The sequence below is a fragment of the Schistocerca nitens genome, chromosome 1, assembly GCF_023898315.1.
Source record: "Schistocerca nitens isolate TAMUIC-IGC-003100 chromosome 1, iqSchNite1.1, whole genome shotgun sequence".
In the NCBI taxonomy this organism is placed as follows: Eukaryota; Metazoa; Arthropoda; class Insecta; order Orthoptera; family Acrididae; genus Schistocerca; species Schistocerca nitens.
The window spans coordinates 391,286,331-391,306,264 of NC_064614.1; the positions used below are offsets into that span (position 1 = coordinate 391,286,331).

General features: G+C 39.2%; 1 protein-coding gene across 1 annotated transcript in view; it reads left to right on the plus strand.

Moving 5' to 3' along the window:
• The first annotated feature begins 10,042 nt into the window (after positions 1 to 10,042).
• The window catches only part of LOC126235814 (serine protease nudel-like), a 65,477-nt gene continuing 55,585 nt past the window's right edge, over positions 10,043 to 19,934 (plus strand). Inside the window, exons 1-2 of the mRNA XM_049944660.1 lie at positions 10,043 to 11,233; positions 12,382 to 12,585. Coding sequence (XP_049800617.1) covers positions 10,051 to 11,233; positions 12,382 to 12,585 — 1,387 coding nt within the window. The 5' untranslated portion in view covers positions 10,043 to 10,050. The remainder of the gene's footprint in view (positions 11,234 to 12,381; positions 12,586 to 19,934) is intronic.

Below are 19,934 nucleotides of genomic sequence, written 5' to 3' on the forward strand. Positions count from 1 at the left end.
GAAACAAGGCCCCGGGTGTAGACAACATTCCATTAGAACTACTGACGGCCTTGGGAGAGCCAGTCATGACAGAACTCTACCATCTGGTGAGCAAGATGTATGAGACAGGCGAAATACCCACAAACTTCAAGAAGAATATAATAATTCCAATACCAAAGAAAGCAGGTGTTGACAGATGTGAAAATTACCGAACTATCAGTTTAATAAGTCACAGCTGCAAAATACTAATGCGAATTCTTTACAGACGAATGGAAAAACTGGTAGAAGCGGACCTCGGGGAAGATCAGTTTGGATTCCGTAGAAATGTTGGAACACGTGAGGCAATACTAACCTTACGACTTATCTTAGAAGAAAGATTAAGAAAAGGCAAACCTACGTTTCTAGCATTTGTAGACTTAGAGAAAGCTTTTGACAATGTTGACTGGAATACTCTCTTTCACATTCTAAAGGTGGCAGGGGTAAAGTACAGGGAGCGAAAGGCTATTTACAATTTTTACAGAAACCAGATGGCAGTTATAAGAGTCGAGGGGCATGAAAGGGAAGCAGTGGTTGGGAAGGGAGTAAGACAGGGTTGTAGCCTCTCCCCAATGTTATTCAATCTGTATATTGAGCAAGCAGTAAAGGAAACAAAAGAAAAATTCGGAGTAGGTATTAAAATTCATGGAGAAGAAGTAAAAACTTTGAGGTTCGCCGATGACATTGTAATTCTGTCAGAGACAGCAAAGGACTTGGAAGAGCAGTTGAACGGAATGGGCAGTGTCTTGAAAGGAGGATATAAGATGGACATCAACAAAAGCAAAACGAGGATAATGGAATGTAGTCAAATTAAATCGGATGATGCTGAGGGAATTAGATTAGGAAATGAGACACTTAAAGTAGTAAAGGAGTTTTGCTATTTAGGGAGTAAAATAACTGATGATGGTCGAAGTAGAGAGGATATAAAATGTAGACTGGCAATGGCAAGGAAAGCGTTTCTCAAGAAGAGAAATTTGTTAACATCGAGTATAGATTTAAGTGTCAGGAAGTCATTTCTGAAAGTATTTGTATGGAGTGTAGCCATGTATGGAAGTGAAACATGGACGATAACTAGTATGGACAAGAAGAGAATAGAAGCTTTTGAAATGTGGTGCTAGAGAAGAATGCTGAAGATAAGGTGGGTAGATCACATAACTAATGAGGAGGTATTGAATAGGATTGGGGAGAAGAGAAGTTTGTGGCACAACTTGACTAGAAGAAGGGATCGGTTGGTAGGACATGTTTTGAGGCATCAAGGGATCACAAATTTAGCATTGGAGGGCAGCGTGGAGGGTAAAAATCGTAGAGGGAGACCAAGAGATGAATACACTAAGCAGATTCAGAACGATGTAGGTTGCAGTAGGTACTGGGAGATGAAGAAGCTTGCACAGGACAGAGTAGCATGGAGAGCTGCATCAAACCAGTCTCAGGACTGAAGACCACAACAACAACAACAACAACAACCTATCCTGTATGCTTATTGTTGAAAGCTTGATCAAGTAAAATTTGTAAGTAGATTGAGGATTTCTTGATGGGACACATCACTGTGGACGAGAGGGCGAGATAAACCTGTGGTAATTCCTTACCCTATAAGAGGCAACTAAAAGGAGCCTTGTACTAGTCAAGCTTTTACACTGACTCATTAATTTCAGGCCATTTCACAATCTGTGGCTCACTCTTGTAGACTTAGTTGCTTATAGTCCCCATTTAGGGTTTGACTTCCACTTTTCTAAACAACAGAAGTATGGGCCATTTGGGTAAGGATGCCTTATGCGGTGCGTAATCTACGCATCGTGTGCTGTGATCCCCTGCATTACTATTAGACTGCATTCATGTTCATACACAGAATACAGCATGGTAGTCAATCTGCTGTTGGGCAGTCTTTATATACCATTGTGGTTGTAGCCTCCTGACGTGCAGGATCACATTGCTGTAGTATGAGCTCTAGCCTTCCATGGATGCTAAGGAATAGGTGCCTCTCCAATCTGGGGCACCAGATTCCAGACAATGGCTGCTAATCCAGGTAGCCATTGCTGTGCTGGTAGATGCAAAGGGCTAGAGCCCTCAATTGGATTGTGCCACATCAGAATAAATTATCCTCAATGAAATGGATCAAACTCACGTGTATTTGTGATCATTCCAGACCTACAACCCCATGACATTTGCGTATTTGGCCATCAGAAGGATTCAGGCAAGGACAAATGGAAATGGACAGTTCACCCAGTTCTTTGTATGCCCCAGAACTGACCCAATGTTTTCAACTACATAGCCACTTTTTGTTGTTGAATGTACTGATTATAGATTCAGAGAAGTTGCTGCAATAGAGAAATTAAATAAAGGATCTCTCTTGGTCAAAACTTTGAATGCTAATAGATTAAAGGCACTTGCAGCCCATGATAAGCTCAGGGATATAATAGTTACCTCATGTTCTCATAACAAACTCAGCTGGATTCAGAGTCACATTTTCCATCAGACCTAATGCTATAAACAGATAAACAACTGCTAACTAACCTAGAGCAACTGGGCATTTATTTTGTTTGTGACATTCAGAGAGGACCTAAGGATAATAGGGTCAATACTGGAGCTTTCATCCAAGCCTTTGATGGAAATGCTTTATCTGACAAAGTTAAAGTCGTGGTTTATAAGTGTGATGTCAAACCATATTGTCCTCCTCCTGTGAGATGTTTTAGGTGCCAAAAATTTGTACATATGTCCACCATCTGTATTATTGAGGCTCCTTGTGGCACAAGTGGAAGAACAGTGCATCAGAGCAGATCTTATGAACAATCCCCTACATGTGGAAACTGCCCAAAGTATGCCCGCCTCCTTCCCCTGCATCATTTTGTTATATGTTCAGTTTTCAGGAGGGAGAAGAAAATTGAGGAATATAAAACACTGGACTGCTTGTGATATAAGAATTCTAAGAAAATATTTGAATGGCTTCATCCAGTCAATATGACGTCAAACTTCACAGACATTGTGTCCAAATCAACACCTAATGCAAAGATAAGCTCTCAAACAGCAACATCTGGCCCTAGCCACATGCCAATGCCTGTTTTTCAGTTGTGGGAGGGGACAAGAGCTCATTCAACCACCAGCACTTATGGAAACCACCCCATTACAGCAGCCAGATGTGCTTCATCCTTCTGTGGCATCACCAGGGAAGAGGACATCTGCCAACGTGACCCACTCTCAGGACAAAACGAACCAGCAGACTATCACCAATCAGTGGCTGTAAGGGCCACAGGCTGTAGGTCATTCAAACAAATTGGCACCCCCTTTCTCAGAAGTCATACGAGAATATCATTGCAGAAATCAAAACCTCACAGAAACAAGAAGGAAAAATGGAAAGTTAAATTGAATTCTTGTGAACTGGTTGATATGCCCGCACCTCCAAGGCACCTATGAATCACACATTCAGGTGTTGTGTGACTTAGCAGTAAAGTAACTCATATTCATGTTTTCCTTTCATTGCTTTCTCAAATCTCTGTCTGATATTCCTTCAATAGCTCTGTAACAGCTACCATTGCCACCTGGCTGAACTCGGTCAATTTGTGGCCACCTATTCTGCTGTCAGTATAGAATATCAGCTGACCTGGTTATCAGATATCCAACTTCTTACTGTTAAAAATTACAAATTCTGTTGTGAAAATCACTCTAACACTGAGAGAGGATCTGGAGGGGTCTGCACACTCGTGTGATCTGACACTTTCATTAAGTAAGTGACTTAACACTGCATTAGATGCTGTGGTTGTTTTTGTCCACCTGTTACTCAGGGAAATGGTATGTAATATTTATCTTCCCCCAGACAGAGCTGTACCATATCATGAGCTGGTGGAGCTAGTGGAACAGCTGCCTTCATCTTACCTTCTATTTGGGGGACTTCGGTTCCCTCAAGTCCCTGTGGGACAGTAAAAATACATCTAGCAGGGGCCAAGTAATATAGCAGTTAATTTCAGAAGTGAAAGTCTGCCTGCTTAATAGTGGAGCTACAACACGTTTCAGTATGGTCCTTAGAATGTACTCAGCTATAGATGTTATGGTCTGTTACGGTCTGCAGTGCAAGCATCTCTCTGTTGATCCAGTGATACATACATGGCACCCTCTGTGACAGGCACTACTTTTCTTTCACTTTCACTTTCTTGGACTACTGACAGATGGAACACACATTATGTTGATCACTTCAGAAGCCAACTATCAAGCTTCCACTTCAAAGTTTCTTTAGACACTATTCGGGAGAAAGATATCCGAATGGTACAAGATATTATTGACAAAATTATACACACTGCAAAAGCAATGATACATTATTCTTTAGGCCTCCCCCGCAGAGAAAAACTAAAACTACTACATCTGTCAGTGTGTGGAGGGGCACTCTAGTGATACAAACACCACCCTTCTACAGAACATTTAACAGCTTTCAAGAAACTTCAAGTGAGTGCACAGTTTTTAACAAAAAGAAGAAAGCAGCAGTGTTGGGAACAGTATGCATCATCCATGGGAGTCCACACCCCATCTTCTCAAGTATGGACAAAACTCCACTGCATTTTCAACAGTGCACAGTAGTTCTTAGCATCTGTGACACACTCCACTGAAGTATCCAATGCAGTAATGACTATTGCAATTTCCTAACCTGAAAACACCTGGCAGAGCAGAACTACTTATCCTTCCATGCGCAAGGCCTCAAATCGGACAGAGCCCCATTTAGTGAATGGGAGTTCTGCAGCACTTTAGCAGTGTGTTGAAGCTTCGTACCAGAATCTGATAAAATCCGCAATCAAATGCTTACTCAATTAAGCAACGTCAGCATAAAACAAATACTGAGGTTTTTCCATCACGTGGATGAGAAGGGAAAGTTACCTTCTTGTGGTGGAAGAGTATTATTGTACCTATCTTGAAGCTGGGAAGAGATTCTCAGATTTTGACTAATTGTCAACTGCTCTACGTAATGAACTGGCTGTGTAAATTATTTGAAAGAACTGTGTTGTTGCTTGGCAATCAGAGGACATTTATTGGAATTTCAAAGTGTCCTTCATGCACTTAGAGCAAAACAAATAATCTGATACATCTGTAATCTGGAGTGTGCAATGCTTTCACACATCACCAACATGTGATCACTGCATTATTTGATCTACGGAAGGCATTATGATTCTACTTGGTATTATCACACCCTGTCTACACTGCATGGATGGGATTTCCAGAATTTATTGAGAATATCCTATCCATCCAGCTCTTGGTCTGGATAGGTTCAACTTTCAGCAACCAATATATACAGGAAATTGGCATCCCTCAGGGATCACTTTTGAACGTAACAGTCTTTGCCATTGCAGTCAGTGGTACTGTGACTGCACTGAAACCCATAGACCCACCATCATTTGCCTGTATAATGCTCTCCATCATAACACATCAGAGTGCCATCTTCAGAGGACCATATAGAAAGTACATACCTGGATTTTGAATCATGGTTTCTCGTATGAAAACTTGTGTCGTGCTCTTTTGTCAACTCAGGACTGTGCATCCACACCCACTTTACCTCAGTAACCAGATACATTTTCATTGAAAATTCCAAATTTTTAGGCCTTTTATTTGAAAATATGTTAACATGATAACTAAATAAATGCCAGCTAAAGGCAAATTGCATGACAAAACTTACGTGACAAAACTTAATACTCTGATTTCTCTGCAGCAGCTCTTGGAGCACAAACCACACACTTCTTCTGCAACACTACAAAGTTTTGATTTTATTCCACCTCGACTATGGATGTCTTGCCTATGAGTTGGCAGTATCATCAGTACTGAGCTTGTTAGATGCTGTCCACCATAGTAGCATGCTGGAGCCTTCCTTCTGAGCCCCATAGACAGCCTCCTGGTGGAAGATGGTATTGCACCACTGAGGGTCAGACAACAGCAGCTCTTGGTGAACTATGCAGTCACAACTGCCCAAAAATGGGTAGACCAGCTGGGCTATAATTGGAGAATCTGTACTGGGATTTCCAGCTACCCCATCATGTCAGTGTACATAAAAGCTCCCCCTCAGCAATCCCCATGGTTTGTACCCAGTCCTATATTCCAATGGACATCATCCATAGCCCTAAAGAAAATGATGACACTATCATTCTCAGACATGTATTCCATTCAATTCTCCATGACTATCCCAGTTTGACATGCAGCTACGTAGATCGATCAAAAGTCAATGACAAGCTTGCTTACGCTTCTGCACACAAAGGGCAAGACAAGTACCTCTACCATGTGCCTGCAGCATGTTCACTGCAGGGCTGGTTGCAATGCCATAGGCTCTGTACAATGCATTACAACTCCCACTTCCTGGTGTGTAATAACCTCATGAGCTGCATACAGGGCATATCTCAGTGCTACCCTAGATATCTTTTTGTCACTAACACCAAATGCCTATTAGTTGAACTCCACAGCTCCAGAACCACCATAACATTCATCTGGACTTCGAGTCACATCAGCATTCTAGAAAGTGAACCCACTGACAAATTAGCTAAAGAATCTACCACAGATGACAAACTTTAACTTGGAGTGCTGGGAAACAATTGCAATTGTGACATCAAGTTTTGAAAACACGGAATATGGCATGGCAGGCTACAGCATTCCTCAACAGGCTGATGGAAATGAAGGGGACCATGAAGGTGTGGCCTACTTCTCTCCAAGCCTCTCAGAATAATGCCATCTTTATGTACCAACTACCTATTGGTCACTCTAGACTTACCCATGAGTTCCTTTTATGTGAAGAGGACTTCCTCAGTAGTCAACTTATGATAATCCATATTCTCACCATTGTGCACCCTGCTGGCTGATGTGAAATGAGTCATCAACCTGTCTACTTTCCTAACCTCTTGACAATGGGATAGCCAATAACAAATTAATGTTTCCTGAGGAACAATAGATGTTATGAAAAAAATTAATGCACCTCAGCATTTAGTGTTGGGGTGGATGTAGGGGGGCTATCTCTCACTATGGCAGGTGCCCAAGTAGTCTTGAACTACTTTGTCTCTCTGCACTATAGTGCTATTTTAAATTTTTATGTGCATATTTTCTTTATCTGTTTAAGCTAATGACTTCTCTAGACAGCACAGTCATCATTTTCTCACCCCATTTAAGACCATTCTTGGTGTATCATTGAGTGACCAGCTATAGCTGTTAAATCATCATCATCATCATCATCATCATCATCTTGATAGCATGGACACAGCATTTTATCTTGGATGGATAGTAGTGACAGATGTAGAAGTAAATTCAGGTGTCCTCCAGGGAAGTGCATTGCAACCCCAGCTGTTTGTGTTGCATATAATGTGACATTGCACACAGTTTTAATAGTAACCTCAGTCTTTCACATCTTCATTGTTACTAAAGTATTCAGATACTTCCTCTGCCATTATTTTAACAACTATTAATGGCTACTTTAAATACAATGAGTTATTAATTTATGTAGTCTATAAGCTGTTTCTTGATGTGTTACTGTTGTAATATTATGTAGTTGAAAAACGTAGCTGAAAAAGCTAAGGGCAAACAGATTAATGTAGTTGCAGCCTAAAAGCTCTGAGTTGATTAAAGAGGCACAAAGCTATCCAATTAAGATTGTCTTGGATCAGTCAGTTTCTGATTCACATCATTTTAATTTAAAAAATTAACATTCAGTACCGTCTGATCAATTAAAAGTTTGGCCAGAAAATGGTAATACTCCAGTATTTTTATTCCTTAAGTTAATGTTGTGAGATGTATTTATCTTTCATTCATTTTTACTTCTATTTGCCCCCAACAGGTTTCTTTGATGGTGGGACTGCCAACATACCTAAGACACAAACAGGAGATGTTTTTAGACCAAACCCTGATAACAGGACTTTAGAAGTGAAGAATGGTATACTAAGGAAAGCTGTGCAGAAGCCACAACCAACAACAGAACATTATGAAAATGTGACAATGCCACATGTGACTATCACCAAAGAAGGAGAGTTTATGGAAGCTTTAGAATATGAAGGTGTTATTCCTGTAATTGTAGGGACATTTACGGAAAAAAAGGATGACATTGTTGCACTACCTGGTGTACCTGAGACTTCAGATGATCAAACAGAAGTGACTCATTATCAGACAGCACGCTATGAAGTAAATAAGACTGAAAATAGTTCATTTGCTCATGATAAAACTTCTATTGAAGCATATAATGCAGATGATGTGTTTAAAAATATGACTGATGAAACAACTGTTTCACTACAAGGAGCTGAAAATAAAATTCCACCATTTCCGAAAGGGGAACCACTAGATAAACTAAACATAAAGGATGAAGAAGAGGAAGAAGAGAGTGTGCCAGCATTATCAAACAATAATGCAGAATTTTCACATATTATATACAACAAAAGTGGTACAGCAGTTCTTAACTATGAAGGTGGCACGTTATTTGAGAGTAATGAAAATATTAATCCATTTCTCATCAAAACTAATACTTACAATGATAGATATTTTGATTCCAGTATTAGAAAAATTGCTCAGAATGAAAAAGATGTATATTTTCAAGACTCAGATTTGGGAACCTACAACTTAAGCCATGAGCCACATGGAAAAAATAGAATTTTGTCAACAAGTATAAAACCATTTCCACAAACAATATCACCAGAATCATCAGTAATAATTAATGAGCAACCATGGCATCCAATACTCCCAAAATCTGAAGTATCAACTCACAGAAATGTTCACAGTATTCCTCAAGAAGTTCTTGCTAGTGTTTCCAGCACTCCTACAAATGTGATGAAATATGCTTCTTCAGATGATGATTGGAAACCGGTTAACACGGTTCATAGTGAGAACACTGCTAGTGTCACAGATAGTTACATAAGATCTGAGACGAATAAAAATAATGTTGAACATATGCTTAGAAATTCTGAAATTAAAGATGGTACTAATAATGGTGTAATCTCCCACAGTTCATCATCAGATTTTCCAGACATTGTGATCATTGATCATATTAAAAATACTTCAGAATTTGGCATATCAACAAAAAATATTTCTGACAATTTTTCTCTTCCCAAAATTTCTTTACTTACTGATAGGTTGATAACCGATAGTTACAGTGATCACAAAATTATAGAAACTCATCAAGTAGATCCAGTGCCTGTACAGAAAGCTTACAAAAATACAGATACAGTACCAAGAATTCCATCATCAGAAAAGTTTCAAAGTGTTCCAGTCTTCATGGCAGAACAATCAGAAAGTAACAAACACAGTTTTCAGAAATTGCCCAACACTGAGTCATCCATCATTGCTGATTTGCTTACCACAATTGATTCTGCAACAGTAGAGGCACTAGAGGACTCCTCAACACCTTGGCCTTCAGTTAGGAATGGTGTAACTAATAAGACAGAACAAATGGATGAAACTTCAGCCTTTGTTAGACAGAAATCTCAGTCAATCAGTACAAGCAGTCAGAGAGAAAATGTCGAAACTGTCACTGCTGGCATCACAAAAAATGTGAACATGTCTTCAACATTACCCTTTCAACCCACTAACCAAACATTTACTCCTCCAAATGTCAGGCAAAGTACTGGAAAACAAGAGAAGAATAATACATTGTGGGACTCTGTCTTGTTGAAGTACAAAAGTGAAACTGTTCCAGAACTAATAGAGCTGTTTCCTGATACTTTACTACGTCAAAAACAAGCAACGGCTGCACTCTCCCAAACAGTGAGACCTAGTCATTCCCACTCAATGGAATCACTATCCACCTTAGACATCACTATAGGCTCAGTAAGCCATAATATTAATGGAGGGCAGAATACAATGAATATGACAAACTCATCTGCTTCACCTATGAATTCACTTCAAGAAAAATCTCAGATGAAGAGCCCATTATTTACTGAAGCAAGGAAGTATGTGGCTGACCATGTACAAGAATATTTTAAGGATTCAAAAATTACTACTGAAGACATAAAGAATATAACGGCATCTCTCTTGAAAAATATTACTACTACAGAAAATTCACACCTTGCTGAAAATGGCAGTGGGGTGACACAAGAACTGAAAATGAGTCAGGTATTGAAAGAATTGAAAAACTCGCATTCAAGCTATGACCAAGCTTCAGAAAAGAGTAATGTGGAGGAAGTAGTCACAGGAAGATGGATAGCAAGGCCTACCATTCAAACACACACAAAACTTTCTTCTCAAGGACATGACTATACAAGAAAACAGCCAGAAAACATTGCTGCTAGTAATGAATCTGTTACAAAAAGTAACCATGAAATGCAGAGTCAGCTGAGTGAAACACCTGCTCTAGAGAGAAGTGATGGCATAACTCCCATAATCCTTCCAGAAACTGAACTTGCATCAAGAAGTAAATTGAGTAAAACATTTATAAACAGAAGACAGACTAAGATGCACAACTATGGCTTTCAAGTCCAAGAACAAGATGACAACGTGAAAATTATTCGACAAGATACACCTCAAAATTTAACAAATAATTTATTTTCCGCTTCCTCAACAACTCGTACAAGAAACAGAAACAATGAGACAGAAATATTTTCAGACATATCAAGCAGAACTACACTTACTGCATCACCTACTTCACTTTACAGCACTTCATCAACACTATTGCAAAAAGATTACAAAGTGAGTTCAGGAGTAGAGTCTGCTCCAGACCTCTCAGCTATAGGTACTTATGAAACAGATTTAAGACCAGACAGCACTGTTAGAAATACTGTTGTCAACATAAATTACACAATCAGCAAAGTTTCAACCAAATTTAGTAACTCTAATGGGAATAATGAGTATGTTGAAATAAGAAACAATTCAGCAACCAAATTCCCGAACAATTATATCACTTACCAGACAAGTGTTGAACATAATGGGGATTCAGAAAAGGAACCTTATAATTATTATGATCGAATAATTAATACAACTAATGACGAACAAAGAATTGTAAATGAAATTAGTAAATTTGCCACAGTTCATATGACTGGATCAGACAAAAAGGGATATGTAAACAAATCTTCTACAGCAACTAAAGTAACAACCACAGTACAACCCATCACACAAGAACCTCAGTCAGCACAAATAGTTGCAAGCTCTAGTGACAGAGGCAACCAACCTCTTTTTTCTATGTTGACAAAGACATTTAACAAGGTGTCAACAGATGGGAGCTACCAGCAGAATTCAATGGCTGCTTCGACAATAGTTAATGTGAAAACTGAAGTTAACAATAGTGAGACAGGTAAGTAAAATTTTATTAGAAATTATTAAAATAATGACACTTAACAACAGTCAGTACTCCCAGATGGAGATAACTAATTATTATATCAATAAACTGCTTCTGATACAGATAGATTTGTGTTTAAATGCTATTATATGTCAACTGGAAAAGTGAACGGGAACTCTGGCAAGTGTGGCAGCACAGTTGTGTTTATGTCTGAAAAAAGTAGCTGTAGGGAACACTCCAGTATTCTTTAAACTGGAGCATTGTAACATATAGTAAATCTATATGCTAATGCCATGCATAGCACAATAATAAAAGACTGACTGGCACTTTTATGGGGCGATACTTTTTGCACACTTTGAGAAGATTTATTCATAGAGTAATATGCGTTAATGAGCATTTTGTTTGGGGGAAAAAACACTACACACTATAATTCAGATACTGCATGTCATTGTAAACATTTAATGTATTATGTACCTTTTGAAACGGTGTTGTGTTGTTTGCACAAGTGATGACTCATTTATTCTGGCAGCTTATAAAGCCATATTCCATAGATAGAATTATTTCCATGAGAGTTTTCTTGCTAACAATGAAGTCAATTTCTGTGCAGAAAAAGCTGGGATACTTTCACAAAGTTGATTTTTCTTTGTAATATTCATAACATCACAGAGATTAGTGCCTAATAACACATTTATCCAGATGCCACTCAGTACCCTTCCCTCTTTATGTAGTTTGCACTCCACTGACTTACAAAAATTTAGCATTTTACTTCCAAGTTTTGTTGCCTTTTCTATCAGCAGTCGCTACTTCATCCTCCTCCTCCTCCTCCTCCTCCTCCTCCTCCTCCTCCTCATCATCATCATCATCATCATCAGTAAATGTAATGATATTAATTGCAAGCATTTTCCGCAGTTACTTTCCATACAATACGGGGTAACAATGTGCACTCCTTGAAATGGAACATAGGTACACCTAGTCAAATCACAAAGTTAGTCCCCACCATGGCCAGACACATAGTTTACTTTGCTGAGTTATAAAATATAGCGAGGTGCCCATTAAATCTTAATATATAAATAATTTTCTTTGGAATTTACTACACAGCTCATTACTTGAAGCATATGAATTTCATTATGTCATTTTGGAACTTAACTGTAAATCTTCTACAGCTTGTCCCAGAAACTACAGCTTCCAATGTGGGGATGGAGAGTGTATCTCTCAAATGTCTCGCTGCAATCAGCTCGTTGACTGCAGTGATGGAGCTGATGAGAAGCAGTGTACTTGTGCTGATTACTTAAAAACACAATTTTCCACTCGAAAATTGTGTGATGGAGTTGTTGACTGCTGGGATTTCACAGACGAGATCAATTGTGGTATGTGAGTAATCTCTGGTCTCTGTCTTTGTTTCTGTCTGTCTGTCTCTGTCTCTGTTTCCTTGAATTTTTTATTCTATTTTATGTTTAATTAAAGGTCTGGCAGCTGGGAACTTGAGAAGAGTAAGTCAATAACTGTAGTATTACAGTCAGAACTGAGCATGTGCATACATCCTCACTTTATCTTTAGTGCTCCATATTATGGCTATTCACATCAAAACCACATCTCTCATGTGAATCTAAAAACTAGATTAATAAAATTGGTATGTCATAAATTTGAGGGTTAGTTGTTCTGGTTATAGCAAATAATTGATGTGATGCAAACTAGGCACTGCAAGCTGTTTAGCACAAGTTTGGTTAACTGTTACACAGCAGTTGAGTAAACCTTGTGGTTAGCACACACGACTCACATTCGGAAGGATGACAGTTCAAACCTGAGTGCAGCCATCCTGATTTGGTTTTCTGTGATTTCCCTAAATTACATAAGGCAAATGCCAGGATGGTTCCTTTGAAAGGACAGGGCCACTTTCCTTCTCCATCCTTGCTTAATCCAAGATTGTACACACACTCTCTCTCTCTCTCTCTCTCTCTCTCTCTCTCTCTCTCTCTCTCTCTCTCTCTGATGACCTCATTGTTGATGGGATACTAATCTCCTCCTCAGTAATTAATAATATTCTCTGGTCACAAGATTCATATTTTTGTTGTTAGTAGCTGTTTATTTTTATAGAAAACCCTTATGCCCTTTACACTCCTTTCTAATACATAATCCTTGCATCTCCTTTCTTTATCTGTTTTACTTCCAAAATTGCAAAATCCATTCTCATCTTCCTGTCCAAATTTAATGTTCAACATCCAGCATGTCCACTTTCTGACCATTGCCTTACTTTTCTTTTGTTTATACACTCAATATAGTCATCAGCTAGCACTTGTTTCAGATCATGAAAGGCCTAATTCAATTTCTGTTCAGTTTTTGTGACCACTACTATGTCATTAGTAAACCATATGTGCTAATTTTTTGTCCACGAGAAACCTTTCCCAGTTCATGACAGTCCTTATTTTCATTACTGCCCCTTCAGTGTACAAATTAAATGTAACAGTGAATAAGCTTGTCTAACAGCTTCACTGTTTCGGTCACCTCTAAAATTCTGCCAGTCTAACTAGGCCTACTTCATTCTGCTAGGCATAAGAGAGAATAATTTATCCCTTTGTCACAATAATTAATTCTGTGCTTCAGAAAGAGTGAAAACATTTTATTCCATTACGCATTGTCAAAAGCCACCTTATTTTTATTTTATATATTTACTTTTTGGTTTAATGTGACCCTGCCTGAAATCCACTTCTGTGCCACCTGCTTCCTCTCATAGCAGCATATACTCAAAGTCCTCAGTTATTTATTGGATATATTCCAATACCTGACTTTCCACCTTTCTCTACAGATTTTACCCTCTACAACTCCCTCAGGCAGGTACCGTGGAAGTTATTCCTTAAAGTCTTAATGCATGTCCTGTTATCCTGCTTTTTTCAGAAGCATAATAATTAAGCATTGTAGAAAATCCAGTAGAAAATTTCATTCCTTAGTTTGCACAATTTGTGCTTTGTTCATTGGGGCTGGTGAATTTGGGTTCTGCAGGTATTTAATCAATACTTTTCCTTATGAGTTAGTGCAAAAATTCTTAAAATTCAGGGATAATGATTGTTTGACCCCAGCATAATTTTGCACTGTATCCTCATTTTCAACTGGACAAATTTATTATAGGCAACTATAAAGCCTCCAAAAGCACTATAGATATCTTTATTTTTTTTCCTCCATTACCCACTTGCTTATTTCTGATCATTGTCTTCTTTGTTCTGTGCTTCTGAAAGTGTAGTTTATTAGTCTGTGTTCAGTGTTATGTTACCCTATGTCAATTTTGTATCTGTCTGATGATGTATGAATGTTCTTTGTTTTTCTCTAGCTTTTCTATATTCATTACTTCTCAGAATTACTAAGAAAAGTTATAAATGAAATCAAGAAACGTACACATTGCCAGAAATCAGTAATTCTAACAACATGCAGGCTATATGGAATGTAAAAGAAATGAGAGACAGGACATTTGGTCAAAGAACAGGATAGCATCACTATTGAAGTAAATTAAAGGGCTATAAATGATGAGTCACAGGGTGTAAATGTCCTTAATAATCATTTCTTAAGAGATTGGAAAAAATATGGAGACAAACAGTTCAAGAGAAAAATCACAGCAATATGTTAACCAACTTTCATAAAGTTCAGTTATATGAAAGCATTGCCAACTTCTCCTTCTGAAATTAAGAGAAATATATATTCTCTCAAAAATGAAAGCTTGTGTGGATTTGATGGTGTTTACAATAAGATTTACTCCCACACAATAAGTCCATTCTTATTTTAAATGCATAATGCATGTCTTACTCAAGGCATTTTTCTAGAGAGACCGAAATATGTCATTGTTAAACCCCTCTGTAAAAGAGGTGATAAGGGAGATGTCAATAACTACAAACCTGTTTCACTACTGAAATAGTATCCTCAGTAAATCACAGTTTGGATTTCAGAAGAGTTTCTCTACTGAGAATGCCAGTTGCATGTTCAATCACTAGATTTTACAAACATCAAATAATGAAACAGCACTGGTTGGTAGTCTCTGTGACCTATCTAAGGTATCTGACTGTGTGAATCACAACATTATTCTTGTTAAACTAAGATTTTATGGGATTGATGGTATAGCCAACCAAGGGATAGTATCATATCTAACCAAAAAATGCAGAAAGCTGTACCAATGTAGTGTGTGAACATTATTTTGACCTCAGAAGTTAAGTCCCATAGTGCTCAGAGCCATTTGAACCATTATTTTGACTGGAGAGAAATCACATGTGGGGATCTCAAGATCCAATCCTAGGCCCACTATTGTTCCTCATGTATGTAAACGATCTTCCTCTAATATACAACAAGCAGAACTAAGTCTTTTTGTGGCTTTCACTAGTATTGTAATCAGTCCAAGCATGCTTACAGCAACAGAAGAAGTGGTAATAATGCTCTTCGAAGTGTAATTGACTGGTTTTCTGTTCAAAAATGGTTCAAATGGCTCTGAGCACTATGCGACTTAACTTCTGAGGTCATCAGTCGCCTAGAACTTAGAATGAATTAAACCTAACTAACCTAAGGACATCACACACATCCATGCCCAAGGCAGGATTCAAACCTGCGACCGTAGCGGGCGCCCGGCTCCAGACTGTAGCGCGTAGAACCGCACGGCCACTCTGGCCAGCTGGTTTTCTGTGAATGGTCACACCTGCCATTGTAAAAAGATACAGTGTAATCAGTTCTGCACATCTGGGGGTACTACACCAATGAGAAGTGTAACATGTTGTGAGGAATTAATAAATAGGATGGAAACTTCAGTATTCTTAGGTGGCAATTTAAATTGCAATAAAGCACATTAGGAACTCCTAAAAACAACTTAGTCCAGCCACATTTGTACTTAGAATCGTTACAGGTCTTAGAGGGAGACAAAGCATTAAGTTGACATATTTTGCATATTTTCATTTAATAATGTTGTATGGAGTAACATTCTGCAGTAATTCATGTTTAAGAAAGAAAGCCTTCATTACAAAAATGTGCTGTAAGACTATTATGTGGTTCTCACCCACAATCACCTTGTAGACATATGTTTAAGGATTTAGATATTTTGACTACTACTTCACAGAATATTTATTGCCTCATGAAGTTCGTTGAAAATAATCCACTGCAGTTAAAAACAAACACTGATGTACCTAATTACAATACCAGAAGCAAAAAATTACTTTCATTACACCACATGAAGGATGTCTTTAGCACAAAAAGGGATGTACATTGCCGAAACCTAAATTTTTGGCCAGTTAACCAGTGACATAAAATGTCTGACAACCAGCAAAGTAAAATTTGAAAATAAACTGAAAAAGCTTCTCCTTGACAATTCCTTTTATTCATCACAAGAATTTAATGTAATGTAGTGTGTAAAAGGAAGTGGATACGAATTACTAACTCACATCTGTAAAACCACTTGTAAACGATCAGCATGAAAGGAAATTTATAAAATAATTTGTGATGACTCATTCCATATCATTACAAATTATCATGGAAATAATGAAACTAACTAACTAACTGTAGGGAACTTCATTTCTGAGTGAACTATACTGTTGCTGTTTACTTTCAACAGTTTTATATTTTTAGTTTTTTTATTAATTCTAGTAGCTTATTTGCTACCCACAGCTGCCTCTTTTTTGCCTTTTGAAACCTTTTTAATTTTTCTGCTGCATTTACTATAACTCTTTTAGGGCCATTCCATCAATCTTCAAAATCAATAACCTATGAAGCAATGATTATTTCTTTTGTCACATGTTTTTGCAAGGTAGTTGGACTTTTTAGTGCTTTCAACTTTCTTAGGTTCCTGTTCCACCTGGTTCCTTGTCACATTTATGAATTTCAACTAGCACTGCATGTATCTTTTACCAAACTATAGTTTAAGAGTTATATTCTTAGATTTGTTGCAATATTCCCCTTATACTTCCTTTTCTAGGGGTTCTCAAAATGTTTTTTCTTCAACAACTCACTCATTCCCAACACATAATTCCATCAATCTTTTTACTCTCCCATTTCACTTGTCTAGACCAAAACTTCAAATCATGTTCTGTTCTCTATTCCAGTCTCCCATTATGATTAAAATGTAAAGTATAAACTGCAGCTGTTGTAAATTTTTTGCTGAAAGCATGACCAGGTTCGTAATTTAAAATACATCATCAGGTGAAAGACGAAAGAGATCATGAATGATATTACACAAAGACCATATCACAGTGATAAAAAGTGTTCACAAGGCTGAATACTTACATTATGACAGTATTATGAAAATGATAGATTACTACTTGCCAGATAGTGGAGATGTAAAGTTGCAGGCAGGCACAACAAGAATACCACTAAATGAGTAAGCTTTTGGCTAAAAGACCTCCTTCTGAATTAGACAACATGCACACTCAAACAAGCACAACTCGCACACACGCATGGCCACAGTCTCTGACCACTGAGGCTGGACGGTGAGCGACCGCGCTTTATGGGAGAAGCAGTTTGGGTGTTGGGAGAAAGGAGGCGGCTGAGGCAGGGAATTGGGGGGGGGGGGGGGGGCAGATAGCAGGGTAGGAGTGGGGGCAGTAAAGTGCTGTATGTGGGAGCATACAGGGACGTGGTGGGACGGGGTAGGGCAGTTAGTTGCTCTCAGGAGGTTAGATGGAATGGGGGAGGTCAGGGGGGAAGGGAGCAGAAGAAGAGAGATGTAAAAGGACTGTGGGTGCATTGGTGTATTAGTAGGCTATGTAGTGCTGGAGGGGCAGTGGGGAAGGGAAAATGTGAGTGAAGGACAGTGACTAACGAAGGTTGAGGCCAGGAGATTTACAGGAATGTAGGCTATATTGCAGGGAGAGTTCCCTAATGTTAGAAAGCTGGTATTGGTAGGCAGGATCCAGAAAGAGCAGTCTTACTCAGCAACTGGGTGGCCAGGTATTTCTTGGCCACAGTTTGTTGCTGAACATTCATGTGGAAAGAGAGCTTGTTGGTTGTCATACCCATGTAGAATGCAGCAAAGTAGTTACTGCTTTGCTTGTAGATGACATGACCTTTTATAGGATAGGTGATGCTTGTCAGCGGGCTGGAATAGGTGGTGGTGGTGGTGGTGGTGGTGGTGGTGGTGGTGGTGGGAGCAGGAAGGTCTTGCATCTGGGTCTATTACAGGGATATGAGGCAAGGGGTTGGGAGCAGAGGTGGAGTAGGAATGGATGAGGATAATGTATAGACTCGGTGGGCACCATTGTGGTAGTGATGGGCAGAAAAGTGGGTAGGATATTCCTAATTTCAAGGCATGATGAGAGGCAGTTGAAACTCGGGTGAAAAATGTGCTCCTAGGTGGTGCTGAATCATGAGGGGAACACTCCTTTGTGGTTGAATGGTGGGACTTTGGTAATGATGACTGACTGGAGGGATGAGGCATGGGAAATCTTATTTCGGTACAATGTTGGGAGGGTAATTTCAGACTGCGGAGGCTTCCATGAGATCCTTGGTATATTTGGAGGAGGGCTGTTTGTCATTACAGATGTGACAGCCATGCGTTGCTAGGCTGTGTGGAAGGGACATCTTGGTCTGGAATGGGTGGGAGCTGTCAAAGTGGAGGTTTTGCTGTTGGTTGGCAGGTTTGATACAGATGGAGGTACTGATGTAGCCATCTTGGAAGTGGAGGTCAACATTGAGGAAAGTGGCTTGTTTTGAGGACTGGGTAATGTGAATATGTTGAGGTGCAGTGAGGGAATGTGGATGGGGTATCCTCACCCTCATCCAGATCACAAAGAGGCCATCAGTGGACCTGAATTAGGTGAGGAATTTGGGATTCTGAGTGGTTAGGAAGGATTCTGCTAGATGGCCCATGATTAGGTTGGCATAACATGATGCCATGCTAGTGTCGATTGCCATACTGTGGATTTGTTTGTAGGTGATGCCTTCAGAGGAGAGGTAATTGTGGGTGAGGATGTAGTTGGTCTTGGTGACCAGGAAGGAGGTTATAAGTCTGAAATCCATTGGGCACAGGGAAAGGTAGTGTTTAACAGTGGCAAGGTCATAGGCATTAGGAATGTTAGTGTAACAGGAGATAGCATCAATAGTGATGTGTAGGACACTGTGTGGTAAAGAAGCAGGAACTGTGAAGAGTTAGTGGTCAAAATTGTTGGTGTCTTTTGTGTAGGGGGGTAGGTCGTAAGTAATAGGCTGAAGGTGAGTGTCTGCAAGAGCAGAGATTCTGTCAATGGGAGCCAGTAACTGACCACAATGGGGCATACTGGGTGGCTCAGTTTACAGACTTTAGGAAGCATGTAGAAGATAGAAGTGCAGGAAGTGGTAGAGAGAGAGAGAGAGAGAGAGAGAGAGAGAGAGAGAGAGAGAGAGAGATACTGGGATTGGCATAAGGATTTGAGGAGAGTCTGGAGACCTTGTTGGATTTGTGGAATGGGGTCACTGTGACAGGATTTGTAGATGATGAATCTGACAGCTGGCAGAGTCCTTCTACCAGGTGATCATTGCTGTTCAAAACAACAGTGGTGAAGAATTTGTCTGCAGGTATGATTATAAGATCAGGGCCTATTTTTAGGTGGTGGAATGCAGTTCTTTCTACAGATGTAAGGATAGCTCGCATGTTGTGGGATTTGGGAATGAGGTGGTGAGGTATTGCAAGTATGATTTGGCCTGATTTACATGGTTTTACAGGACTAGGTTGTGAGGACTAAGGGCTTTTGTAATATGAAGAGATGGAGGTCACTGTGGAAGG